We start from the raw sequence: 14,990 nt of genomic DNA on the forward strand, positions 1-14,990 counted from the left end.
GACCACAGGATCTTAATACCAATTACCATATAATTATCAACCCAAATCAATATAAAAAAGAGTGCATTGTGTAGCACTTAACATAATTTACAGGTTTACATGGATGCTTTGCAATTTCTTATCTCATTCTCAAATCTCCAAATGAAGAGAGAAGCTTAAGCTATATAAATGCATAATTCAATATGTGCTTCAGAAAAATAAAAAGGAAAATTATTTGTACTAAATTTACGAACCACATCATAGATCATATTTATTCACTAGCTTAACATATATTCACATCGAGCGCATCATCTCGGTTATCCAGGACTTCCAAGTAATAAGTTAGTCCTCTTTTTATTAAAGATTCGAATCTACAATGTGGTTTTGTGGTCTCTCCCATGAATCGACGTCAAACATGTCATCCATGCCATCGTTTGCACTTGGATTGCCATCTTCGGGTTGACGCCTTTCGTCAACCTCAGCATATTGTTGCAGCTTTTGTTTGCACAGCGTCAGTTGCTCTTGCAATAGACTCCTCTCGGATTCGTGCCTCATTATAATCCACTGTAACGATTGAATCACTTCTTCATCAAACTGCTGCTTCTGTTCAGCCATCCGACGGTACTGATTGGCTTGGATTTCAATACAGCTTTTCTCATTTTGAAGACGCAAGATCATGGCCATTGTTTCCTCAGCTGCAGATGCTGCTGCCATCCTTTCCTTCTCGAGCTCGACACGAGCCTTGTTTGTTTTTCGCCGCTCGATCTTTACTGATTTTCTCAATGCCAAAGCATCAAATTCTCCGTCCTCATTGCAACAAATACTTTCCTCCTTATCACCATCATCATCATCATCAGCAGCAGCAGCATCATCATCAACATCATCAGCTTCATCTTCTGCAGCAGCTTTGGCCTTGATTTTTTTGCTGAAGGCGAAGCCATCTGCATTCAGTGGTTGTGAATTCTCCAACGATTTTGGAGCATAAACTTCATCAAAACCACGTTTTGAACAAAACCCATTTCTCACTTCACTTGCTTTCCCTCTAAAATCACATAAAAATTCTATCAAACACTTGGCATGACAGCCAACTTGCAAAACCTTTAACCCCAACACAAACACCAAGAACAGCCCCAACAGCTTGAAAACTAGTGAGAAACGGCCAAACATAAAAAACCCACATCCAAAATCACTCCCCTGACTCAAAAGCTTGATACATGAAGCACACTCCATGTCCAAAATCCCCAAGAAAATCTGCAAAACCCTCTAAAAAACAGAGCAAAACACAACCAACAAGCAAAACCGACCCAAAATCTGCATCTGCTTCTCCCAACTCAGCCAAATCCAATCCAACCTTGATATTTATACTCATACATTCATTTTAAGCAAGAAATCTTGGGCATTTATGAAATTCAGAGAGAATTTATACAAAATCCAACTGGATTTTACCTTTTCTTTGCTTCTTTGCTTATAAAAATGATTAAATTGAAAGTCAGTAAAATAACTTTCCAAATAAGTGTAAGCTTACCACTCGAGAGAGCCAGAAAGTTTAGAGGCACTAAACAGTGAGAAGATGAGTTGGGGATATTGGAAATTGAAAACAAACGGCGTAGAAAACAAGGAGGGGCACTCGTTAAGGCAAAAATAGAGATGATGAGACCAATGTGGATGTTGTGGGTTTGTCTATTTTTTTGGTGCCATTTATATATAATTTTGGTCACAGATGTCGCAATTATAACAATTATAGAAGTAAGATTTGGTAAAGTCATGAGAGAAGAGAGAGATGTCAGTAGAGCCCTCACTCCCTCTTATTGCAGAGAGGACGGTACATTAGGGATTTTGTGGCATTTCTGTAAATGATGACAAGTCCAGGGACGTTTATGTTAGATAGAGTGTCAGCTAATGGCCGTCTAACGGCTGTCTATCTCAACGTAGAGATGTATAATCTAACGTACACTAACCACAGGGATTTAAGCACTTATTTTGGAATTTATTTTTGAGATCATGATATGATGTGTCTTACTCTTTTTTTTTTTTTTTTTTTTTTGGGGTCAAAATGTGTCTTACTCTTATGTGTGTGTATAGTATGGATAATTTTTTGGTGTGACCAGTCCTGAGATTTCGAGAGTTTTGTGCGAAACGTAAACAAGAACCCTAACTCTAATATGAAATAATTTTATATAAAAAATTTCCATGACTTGACACCATAAAACAATTTTTTTAATAACTAAAATTCATCATCTAGTGCATGCAATAGCAATCATAAATAACATTCGTAAAAGTTTTAATGTTTCAATTTGAGAAAATGGAAGAGGAAGAAGACATGAACTTTTTTTGTCTGATTGGAGAAAGCTTGTATATATTGCTTTCCTATTCTTTGACACGTTTCCTTTTTCTTTTTCTTTTTTTTCTGTTGTTAACAATAAAAAAGAGAGTAGAAATGTAAAAATATAACTTCTAAATGACACAATATGGACTTGCACCCAACTTGCCTACTAAAATCAAGGGGATGAATTCGAACTCAACTAAATACACACTTGTGTTACTTTCCTGCGTACATATATAATGCCTATAATATTAGTTTACATGATATACACGTAAAAAAATTTCAGGGCCCTCAAAAATTGGGGACTCAGTGCAATGGCACCACTTGCACAACCCCAGGACCGCCCGCTGTGCATATTTATACTAATGTGAAGTCATATGTAGATGATGTAATATGGTTCCTCATTTTTGGCTCATCATTCTTTGAATTGTGATGAGACGATTGTATAACACTCGTGTACAATTTCATGATTCTTAATGTTTGGAGATTGAGCAGAAGGAAAAAAAAAAAAAAAAAAAAAAAAAACCCCACCTTGATCACCTAAAATTTCCAGAAAATTATAAATATGAGGAAATGTTTCATGATTCACATAATTCTTCAAAAGGAAACGGGATAATGGATTAAGATTAGGATATATATAGGGTTTGATTCCCTCAAGTGTAACCAAAGAAAGAGTAGTAAACAGAGGAATTCTACTTATATTAATTAAAATACTGTGATGACTATTTCTTTCTTATGCTGCAAGAAAAAAAGAAAAATACTACGATCGACTATCTCCTTTCTAAAATAGATACCATGACTAATATGACAATGTCTTATTTGTGTATATATGGATCTACTGTTATTTATAGCAAATACGATATTGTTGTAATATTGATGTAATATGTCTTATTTATTAATTTTCTAGAAAATACGGTATTATATAATTTCTTCTTCTTTTGTTTTTTATTAATGCTTTGATGTTATGCAGTTGTTTGTGATTTAAAATGAAAGCTAGTATTTCTTGTTAATTTTGGTTTCTGCAAGTTTGTTCCCATGTACTAGTGTTTTCATGTTTGGTTTTTTGCTAGTGTACACCTTTTAATCTACAGCTTTTTTTTTGGTTTTGTGTGTGTGGAAAAATACTTTATCCAAAACAAAATAAGCATTATAGTCCACAGATTTTAGTTAAGCAAGAGATCTTGGGTTCCACTCCCATAGTGAAATAAAAACTTGAACCTTTTGCTCCTAAAGCAAGAGTTTTCGGATTCCAGTCCTCGTAAAGTAAATAGTTGAATCTTTTGAAGAAGGTCGCAGTTCAAATTGTTAAGAGCATTCACTTTTTATTGCGATTATGTCTTCGATTCTCACTTTTTCTAAAATATTTTTTGCCATTAAACCGTTTTATATATCATTACTATTATATTATTAACTGAAGCCGTATTCTAATTACATATTTATTATATTTATTGTTTTTTCAAAACTATATATACAACGACAGTCTAACATTGTTAATAAAAATGACGAAAGGCTTGCACAATTGAACTTCGATCGATTAACAGCAGGCCAAAGGACAGACCTACCATCGTCTGTCATGCAAATCCCCACCCTTTTGAAAGCTTTTAACATATAGCAAGTGGAATAAATCTGTCAACAAATGTTTTTTGTTGTTGGAAAATGGTGCTAGCTGCCTGGAATCTGTATGTAAATACCAATTAAAATGAGCTTTACCTAGAAAGATCTTGTTGGAATTCACCAGGCTGGTGATAAAAGTCCCTAGGAAATGAATAATGAAGGGATCTAATCCAATTTTCATTCGTTATTTATACTAACATTTTCATCTATTTATATAGAATTTTTTTGTTTATGTCAAGGATGTCCTTTAAAAAAATTCCTTTATAGGGCTACTCCATAAATGCAGATAAATGATGGGAATCGTCTATATTTTTGGTCTTCATTCAAAGGTCATCCTGCAAATTTTATTTCAATAAAAAAAACTATTTGGTTATCCAAAACGTGAAAGAAAAAAAACCATAATTCGTTGAATAGAACTTAATGAAAAATGCTGCTAATCAAATGACTAACTTTCGATTTGGCCATGTTTTGCATCCATGATCCTTCAAGAGATTACAACCCAGAAATTTAATGTCATTATTTTTCTTAATTAAGGACATTTTTAACCTTTATAATGTCACACTGATTATATATTTAGCAGAAAAACTTTATAGAAAAAAAATATCACAAACTTTATTTTATGGACTGAAATACATTTCATAAAAAAGCCCAACAAGCTAGGAGCCCTACAGAACGCAGAAGAAAAGGCCCAAGTAGTAAAACTTAAAGCCCCATAGAACAACTAAAAAACTGATTATTTTTTAGGGAAAAAAAAACCTGCAGTGCAAGGTGATGTATAAATTCAGGTCAAATTAATCATTGCAAAGACCTAATTTGTTGTTTTCAAATGCTCAGAGCTTTTAAACAATATACATTTTGGTCAACTAAAAATGCTTAGAACTCAGAGGTCACGTTTCATGGGGGAAAAAAAAAAGGGGGGAAGTTGGAGGTTACATCTTCTATTCTTTATTTTTAGGACCTCACTTGTAAGCTCTAAGCTAAGATCTCAAACCTCTCTCTCTCTCTCTCTCTCTCTCTCTCTCTCTCTCTCTCTCTCTCTCTCTCTCTCTCATATACACACACAGAGAAACTTCACGATGGCTGAAAAGGTGAGTGAGAAGAAGAAGAAGTGTGGTTCAAGTAACAAAGAAGGCAGATTGACCAAGTCATGGCCAGATCTTCCACCACAGCTTGTCAACTTTATCCAAAAGGACTCGACTATAATGCAAAACATGAGTTTTCAAGGTGTGTCCAAGTCATGGAGGTCAGCACCAAGGCAATGCAATCACAACCCTTCATTGCATCCATGGTTATCAATCTCCCAATCCAACGGTCATCATGACCAGTATAATTTCAATAATATTCCAAACCCAACAATTCCATGCCTCAAGAAAGCAACATTGGCAAACCACACCCTTCACAAATCACTTCTTCTGGGACCCAAGAAAGCAACATCAGAATTTATCCCACCACCTTGTAGGGTCCACAAATGGGTTACTCATTGCCAAAGCATCTCACAATTCTCTTCAGTATTGTGTGTGGGACCCAGTTAAGAGCCTTAAGTTGGACCTACCACAGTGGGATGCCAATGTTCCATTTAAATGTGCAGCCTTGTCCTCAGCAGATCCTCAGCAGAGGAAGATAAATGTCATGGTAAATCTCTCACAGTAATGGTCTTAACTGGTATGAGCCATCCAACTTTCTTGTTCTACAAGATACAAGGAGGCAATGAATATGCTTGGGTAAAACAAGATTGCACAATTACTGACCCTCAACACCATTGGGACAAGTCAGAACGACGCCGTTACATGCAGTTCACCAATGCCATTGGGTTTGAAGGTAAGTTTTATGCCTTGAGTTTGCAGGGGACACTTGCAGTCATAGAAGTTACTGACCCTTACCCTCAAATTACTGCTGTTAGTACAACAAGGGCAGTACCGTCAATTTTTTTGAGGCATTTCCAAGAGTACTTGGTCGAAACAGGTGGTGAGATCCTACTGGTGTTTCTCATTTCTAATAAAAGTTCAACTGATGTTGTGGACAGTGTGGAGGTTTTCAGGCTTCATATTGGTAAACTCTCATGGGTCAAAATTGAGAGCCTTGGAGATAGAGCATTGTTTGTTGGGGTGAATTGTTGTATGGTAGTCTCTATAAGCAAGATTGGATTTAGGAGTGATTGTCTATATGTCACACATTTCTCCAGCAATGGCTGGTTGGTGTATGATATGAAAAGGGGACAAATCTCTCCATGCGACCAATATGTGTTGAACCAACAAAGTCAATAGAACAAAAGAATTAATGATGATAATTCACATCTGCATTTGTTGTACTCATCATGTGAAGAACCGTATTTTTAAAAGCATATGTATTAATAATTTGGGGAAATAAATATTTTTCTGCATATTTAGTTTGTATTTAAATTGATTATATATATATATATATATATAGAGCACTTCAGTTGAGGGATCCCTCAAATAAGCTTATTTGAGGTACACCCTTGTAGGACCTACTCCGTATTGTATTTTACTAATCCAAACCATCTATTTTGTAGATATTCTTTCAAAGATCATCTCTACAAAATATCACTTGAATCCAATATCATTTGACTACTCAATTGAATTATTGAAATTTTAGTACTTTCTTGAAGCACCGTAGCCATTGATATTGTAAGACACAATTAGATGTCGAAACGGTTTCTGATTTGTCTAATTTTTGCAAGGATAATCTATGAATGTAGACTTAAGAAATAGATGGTTTGAGTTGTTGAAAAAAAAAATCGTAGGGGACCTAAAAGGGTGTCCCTCAATAGATGAGCTGGTAGTAAGCTGGCAATGACAGATGACAGATGAATTACATGTGCAATTACAAAGTTGTCAAGGAAAACTAAAAAACTTAGCTAAACATAACCTAACAACAGTTCTTGGGTTTCCTTTTCCCTTGGATTCAAGCAGAGAGAGATGCGAGGAGAATCTTAAGTTAAAGAGATATGGGAAAGGAAATGGCGAGCAAAAGAGAGTGTATGAGAGTGTCACCAGAATGTATCTGAATTTTTTTTTTTTATATGGTATTTTTAGTTTGACCTAAAACAAGGAAGTTTGTTTTGAGCGATTATGGATCCAATGCAGCTCACCAAATGGCCCCACTAAGGTTAAGAAACAGTTATTAATTCAAATTGGCCTGAGTTTTTTCTTGTGTTAATTCACATCTTTCTAGATCTGATTAGTATTTGGAATAGTGAAACTTTAATTCAATGGATCCATGTCATGAGTAGCTCTGATAACGCCCTTGGGCTATGTTTGGTAGGCTGGACTCGACCAGATTTCTCCAATTCAAATGGACTAAAATCCTATCTGTTGTTTGGTGGGCCTAAATGCACACTGGGATTAGTTGGGCTTCATATGTTGATTGAATACCAATCCAGTAAACGAGGGATTTATAAACCCAAGCGGAAACATGGGTTTCGAAGCATCCGCCTCCAGCTTTCACTGCGTACGAGCACCTCCTTCTTCTCATGGTATTTTTTTCTTCTTTTCATTCTCCCCTGTGACTTCAACACCTCTTTGGCTCCGTTTGGTTCACGAAATAAATTTGAGGAGAAACCATTCCCATGTTATTTCCCAAGGGATGGGAAATGGGAAATGTAAGATTCCTTTCCTTCATTTGGTAATGCTGGGAAAGTAATCGGGATATACCACTTTATATCCTTTCCTATGTTTGTTTTGAGTAGGAATGGAAAATAAAGTTTGTATAAAATTTCAATTATACCCATATTAAATCAAATATAAAAAAAAGAATGCATTTAATGATATATTGTAATTCTAAATTGTTAATGGGGACAAAATGGTCATGAAAAATTTGTATTTAATGTTAGCCCATTTTTCCAAACTTTCCCATGAGGAAGATAATCAAAACCCAAGTTTGAAGGATAGCTTCACTTTCCGCCCTACTTTCCTATGGACCAGGCAACGATTTCTCATGCCTGGACTTACTAAACGGGAGCTTTGTGACATTCTGAAGGTAGATTTATTTCCCCAATACATCTAAAGAGCTGCGATTCTTTTTTTTGGATTCTCTCTTCTCTTCTCTCCTCTCAACTCTCATCTCTCATCCCAGATTTCTCTCTAAATTTTTTATTTAAATGTTAAATATTGAGATGTTTTGATGACTGCCATAACTTTTTTCTGGGTTATAGGTCGAGATCTATGGTTTTTTAGGGGTTTTTTTTTTTTCTTCTTTTGAATGTTGTCTTTCAAATCTGAGATACTTTCATTCTTTGGATTCTTTTCATTTTGTTTCGAATTACCTTTGTTTTGCTAAACTACAACTTTGTTTCTCATGTCTATTGTCTCCTCTCACTGCCTACAAGAAGCCATGGATCAAAGGCTTTGAGAATTCAAATCAGAATTTTGTATTTTTTTATATTATAAATATTGGTTCTGTAATTCATTGTCTCTTTTCTTTACGATGATGGGTTCTGTATTTTATTTATTTATTTTATCAGAGATGATGGGTTTTGTTTGTTTCTAAATTGCAGTTCCTATTGTATTTTTTTTTCTATGAGTGTTCATGACCCAATCTCTCTCTTTCTTTTTTTTTTTTTTTTTTGTAACTCAATAATCTTTTTTTTAAATGATGTTAAATAATCTAATAAACAGTAAATTAATTTTGAAATTAAAAAAAAATGAAGTCCAATGTTATCCAGTGTGGCCTTGTACAAAACAATGGACTGGACTTAATTCCAATCTAGTCTAGTGCTCTACCAAACAACTCAATAAGATTTGAAGTCTAGCCCAATTCAAGCCAGTTCAATCTAATACTTCAAGCCCAATTTCAACCAGTCCAATCTAACATTTCAAGCCCAATCCCAATCCCAACCAGTCCAGTTCAACCTACCAAACAGTGTCTTGAGGTGCACGTTCTTCATGCGCTCCTGGGGTGCCAAGGCAAAGTTATTCTCTAACACTAATCAAATTGGTCACGCCCAATAAAGTAATTCACTCATAAAACTGGTCACATCCAGCAAAGTTATTCTCTCAAACACTCATAAAACTTGTCATGCCCAATGTCACTAATCTCTAATTAGAAAAGGACAATTGTGGCTAAGCCATATTATGGAACAATAAATAGAATATTGGCCGCACGCTCCATGTTGGTTGGGAGGAATTAATGAACAGTAAATACTAATACAAGCCTCTTTGGCCACGGTTCTTGTGTCTATTTATTTAGCAACCACACGTCAATTAGAGCGACGATTTTAGAATTACTAACTGTGAACTATGTATTTTTTTGTCACATATGTATAAATAATTGTTGCTACGAGACCATGTAACGGGAATTGGTTCTGCACTATGGCTAGGAATGGCTTTTGTTCATTTTTAGTGCTGCACTATGTATAACGGACACTATGGCTAGGAGGAGCAATAAGTTGGATTAAGATGATCCGTACGAGAGTCCTTGGTCTCCATTTGCCCAAACCCATCCTTGATCCTCCATCCGTACTCTATGTATGCACCACAACTATCCTTGGTGGAAGAGGACCAGTCAGTTGTTGGAAAGGTAATTAACTGGGAGTAAACCATACATCTTAATGATGATGGCAAAAATTGCACTAATTTTTTTTTTAATAAAACGCTATAATTTGTTGTATATCATTGGCCTCTCCGTCCAGACTTATTTATTTCACTCATACGAACAACAAGGGAGAGGAGAGGCTACCCCATCTCAAAACTAGGGCATGCCAAGGTTTCTTTGAGGACTTCTAGAGGAGACGTCTTAGCCCCTTTCTTGGTTTCTACACAAATTTTTTTCTATTTACAGAAAAAAAAAAAGAAGTTATTTCTCAAGTGAAAATGGCATACCATCTTGTGCCAGATTTTAAAAAAAATGGAAAAGGAGACTTTCGGTGATTCCACATTCCAAATGGAAAAGGAGACCAAAATAAATAAATAAATTGGAAATCACAACTGCCAACAACATTTTAAACTTTTAACGTTATGACAGTGTAGAAGGGACAATTTGATTGTCGGGATTATAAGCTACTTAAAATATTTTTTGAGGAGCCAGTGTTATATACTTGGTCAATATGTACTGGCATTTTTCTTGGATCATCGACACTTGGCCGATTGAGCTTATGATTTGCAGATTAAGATATAAATAAATAAATTAATTAATTAATTAAGCTTAAACTGTTTATTTAAATATATCCTTTGTGTTTAGCAGAATTTTTATCTCCTAGGACTCCATTACTTGGAAGTTAATTAATTAAGGAAACATCGTATCTCTCTTGGATAATGTAATCACGCACATGGCTTTTAACCAATCAAAAACAGGATTCAGAAACTCTGACCCTCATTTCTAAATAAACAATATCTTTAGGTTTCCTAAGAGATATTTTTTAAAAACAATTTCTTGACTATTAAATTTTTTTTAACAGCTCGTGATTCATGAAACCCTAGAAAACAAGTCCCATGGCGTAGGGTTTAAGGTGCAACTGCAAACAAGAAGGGGAGAGAGAGAGAGAGAGAGAGAGAGATGATCAGAAAGAGTGAGAGAAAAAAGTATTTGAGAGAGCACGCCTCGCTTTTACAATTTTATGTTTTATATGCAAGAAGCATTTTAGCCTATTGTTTCTCACACACTCACTCACAGACGATGGAATCGACCTTGCCTTTATAGTTATGAATGCATTTGGATGAAACTTTAGTTAAATTTGGTCATGTGTGACCAACTTATACCTCATATTAGTCATAAAACTCACGTTTTTACTTAATAAGGGCATCTTATCTCAATATAGGATTTTGTATTCCATCAAGAAGAACAAATAGTCTTGTTGAGCAAAATACATGACATTTACTATTTTTCATGGGTGAAAAATGCAAGACGAAGGATAAAACCAAGACGAAGTTGGTATGCCACATGATCAATTTTAACAAATATGTTGAAGGAAAATGCACGACGAAGGATGAAACCAAAAGATTAAGGACTATTCGAAACTATCATGTTCAAATACTTCCCAAAAGAAAAAAAAAATCATTTGAACATATGTCACATTAATCATCTTAGATTTTTTTTTTTTTTTCCTTATTGCATCACTTCATACTTTCACTAATCGATCGAAAGAAATGGTTTTGGACTATAAAGTTAAAGTTAAATACAATATTAGTACATGGGAGAACCATATATAAACTAAAATAAATCAAGAACTTGCTGCAATTGTAGATGCTCTTGTTTTCTATACGCTTATCCACGTGGCATACAGTATTAAGTAGGTTAAGGTTACAGTTGGAAAATGGAGAACGCGAAGGGGGAAGGCTAGACCCATGACAGGTAGATTATTATTTTCTAAAATTAAAAAAAATAAGGTGAGTTGCTTAGGCTACAAGATAGGGAATGGAAGGCAACAATTCTGTATCCAACGTACTTGTTAGCCCACTCTATCAACACTGACCTGTGGCAGCCTTTTCCTTCCTTATATACATAACACCAATCATCTTTCCCTTTCCTTTCTTATATTATGCCCACATGCACATAACACCGATCATCTTAATCCATCCCTATAAGATGCCCCTTTAGGAGAATTGGGCCCAATTGCGCGGTAAAACTAGACTTTGATACCAATTTGTTAAGCACCCATGGGTATATAGAATTTGCCCTAAAAATCGTCTTGTAAGGGAAGTGTCCCCAAGAGCTTTTAAACCATTCTAAAATATATTATTTATCCAATGTAAAATCTTGAGTTCTAACAGTCTGCTATACATACATTTTGTTTTTTGCCGATTTCTGATAGTTAAAACTGTTTGTAAGTGAACAAACTGCTAAATGTTGCATTTAGCAATGTTGTGTAATTCTTTTAAAAAAAGTTCTTTGACCCGTCATCATAGGTAAGATTCATAGAATTAGTTAACTTGGAGGCTTCCAACTAAAAGATGTGGTTATCCCTATTCAATCACACCTAAGGTTTAAAATATTAACAATTTTGAAAATATCGATAGTTTAAAAATACGAAAATTTCAATGAAAATATCGGGATATTATCGATATCGATAAAAATTGAATAAAAACCACGGAAATTGTAAGAAAAACTTGGAAATTTTTCTTCAAACTTTGGAGGATGTTTATTTAGTCAATTATCTATTACTTTATCACAAAAAATTAGAAGTAAATGCATTGCATGATGCGTTTAACTTATTTAAGTTTATTATATAGCGAGCCGACAAATACTGTGAGTGTAGAAAATATGTAGTAATTAATGAAAGAAGATTAAACACACCACAATCATTTATTTATAATGATTTACTACAATATGTTACACTTTATACATTGCATGGTAAGATACATGAGTGACTTAGTAGAGCTCTTATAAGGTTCAAATTTGAGTTATTTACACTATCACCTCCTAAGGTTTTCGGCTTTTCACAAAACTCCTTGAGGTTTTAGAAATTACAAGAACACCCCTTGAGGTTTTAAATTGTTTGAACAAAACTCATTTTCATTGATTTTTCATCTACAAATTGATGATTTTATATAAAAAAAATTATCCAAACTACAAAGTTGGCATTTGAGATTAGATTTGCATAAACTTCATTGAGGTTAATTTGTTCATTTGTATAAGTTTTTTTTTTTCAATGAAATCATCAATTTTTGGACGAACAATCAACGAAAAGGGGTTATGTGAAAACAAACTGAATGCTCGGGGGGTGTTTGTGTAATTTTTGAGACATGAGGGGTTTTATGAGAACGCAAGAAACCTCAGGAGGTGTTAGTGTAAATAACTCTTCAAATTTTTCATTGTCTTCATCATCTCGATATTATTGATATTATAGCGATATTTTGGCCAAATATTACTGAAGTGTGAGAGAAATTATTGACATCAATATTTTTCGATATTATCGTTAATTTTATCAATATTTATATAACGTGTATGGATACGTTCCAAAATACCATTGACCCAATAAAATGATAATATCCTCAATATTTCGTCGATATTATCGATATTTTAGACTATTATTCGCACCCACATCTAGAGGGTCCTCTCCAATATGAAAACACTTTCACTTAGATAATAAAGAAACCCTAAAAAAGAATCTCCCCTGCAGCTTTTGTACCTAATTTTGTTAATTTCTTAAACTGTTCAAATTACTTAGTGTTGTTTATAACAAAAATAGTACCATAACATAAACAAGTGGGGGTCTATTTTATTTCCACTCAAAAGGAAGTGCATAAGATAGTACGATGATTAATCAGTGAGTGAAGGTTAAGGTATTGAATTCTTATATATTGTTTCTCTTTCACGACGTTACCTTTTGTCCTTTTTTTTTTTTTTTTTGCTTTCCTTTTTTCCTTGTTTTGGTGGATTGGTGAGGTGGATAGGTGACAGTTGCAACTTCCAACCAACTGCCTTTTGTATGCTCGACGGTCTCTGTGCCCAAATCCTCAGTATACCTATTTAGGAAACCTTTCCAAAACAGAATTTCTAATAAAACTTGAACCTTACAACTTCCTCGTATTCTTTGCCTTGCACTTCTCAACTTAATTGGAACATGGTCATTACAATACTGCCAATGTATAATAATATAGCCACTTGCTCACACCCCACATTGATCAGTATCCAATTTGGTTCCCGAGCTACAGAAATTTGAGGCTACAGAAAATGCACTGGCAAATTAACAGTAAAGTTGTTTATTCAAGATCTTTGAAATAGAAAAATTATTGTGTGTGACCGTAATATATGTGTACAATTACTGATATCTGAATTCTATACTCTAAAAAGTACAAACTCTATACTTACAATATTATCTGGATCCTAACTTCACGTGAGGCGGTCAACCTGCCACGTAGTATTGTACTGTCATACACAATAATTTTTGTTTCAGATGCATTCGAGCAATTATAATTCCCACTTCATTTGCTTTGTGCAACTCACCGTCATTCTTCACACTACTCACACAGCTTCAACTCCCTATCCAGATCCAACCTGCGCACCTGATACCATGTTGAATATTTGGATTGCAAAGGGAGCAAGAAATGTACTGAGAGAGAGAGAGAGAGAGAGAGAGAGAGAGCAGTGAGCCTTAGATTGTTCTAACAGAATTCTTACTCTGCATAAACATTACAGCAGAGCTTATATTCCCTCATGACTATTACATGTTCTCTCTTACATCAGTAGATTCAAATCTAACGGATTGCAATAGTAGGCCAATGTGAGTATGACACATGGCATTTCACAGCTGTCCTAACAGCTGGGAATTCAAAACAGACTCAAGCAATGCACCTGGCATATAAGCACAAGGCACATAGCTAACACAGATTAAAAACAGATTGAATATAAACTGACATAAAACTTAGTAACTAATCTGAAATTAGCTAGACAGTTTACATTTTAACAATTGGATTACATGCTAGCTGATTTCACTCCAAGCATTCTCCTCAAATAGTCAAACCTGTCTTTGGGAAGAGCTTTGGTGAAGATTCTCATATGCAAGCATGATAAGTATTGAAGAACAAAAAGTTACACAGATCAAAAGCCAAACGTAAGTAATTATTGGATCAGAACAAATCTCATAGAACAATTATGTCCTTGCAAGGAGACATCTCATTGTTGTTAAGATTAATCCATAACATTACCAGATCATACTTGTAATTGCAAGTTATAAATTAGCCTGAAAAATAAAAAGAAAGATTATTAGCACAAAAAAATTCGTTTTAACTGACCCTCTAAAGAAAGCTTCAACCCAAATCCCACTACTTGACTCGTTAGGGATTTTTTCACATGCTTCACCTGACTACCTGAGTGTGTGGCTCCATATGGATAACTTTTTTTTTTACATTGAAAGTAGCTCCATGGAATTTCACAAACCGTACGGAATCACATGCAAATCCTAGCGTTAAAAGTTGCAAAAGCAAGTGCTCGATCCTTGGTAATTGGAAACCTGGAAGGGTCAAGTTCAAGTGGACTGTTAGAGAAAATGAAGATGGAGAGGGAAAAAATAAAGACATACAGAACAAAATGAACCCTAGTTGAACTCATCTTCAATCATATGCTAGAGCAAAGGTTGAAGATGAAAAGATTTCTTGTAATTTTAAGGGTATACATATGG

At 34.7% G+C, this 14,990-nt stretch overlaps 1 protein-coding gene across 1 annotated transcript; it reads right to left on the reverse strand.

The window, feature by feature from the left end:
- On the reverse strand, nt 218-2,514 carry LOC18767878 (protein FLOURY 1-like). The gene has a single exon (XM_020569751.1). The coding sequence runs from the start codon at nt 1,207-1,209 to the stop codon at nt 337-339; it is 873 nt and encodes a 290-aa protein (XP_020425340.1). The 5' UTR covers nt 1,210-2,514; the 3' UTR covers nt 218-336.

Source organism: Prunus persica, chromosome G8 (genome assembly GCF_000346465.2).
Source record: "Prunus persica cultivar Lovell chromosome G8, Prunus_persica_NCBIv2, whole genome shotgun sequence".
In the NCBI taxonomy this organism is placed as follows: Eukaryota; Viridiplantae; Streptophyta; class Magnoliopsida; order Rosales; family Rosaceae; genus Prunus; species Prunus persica.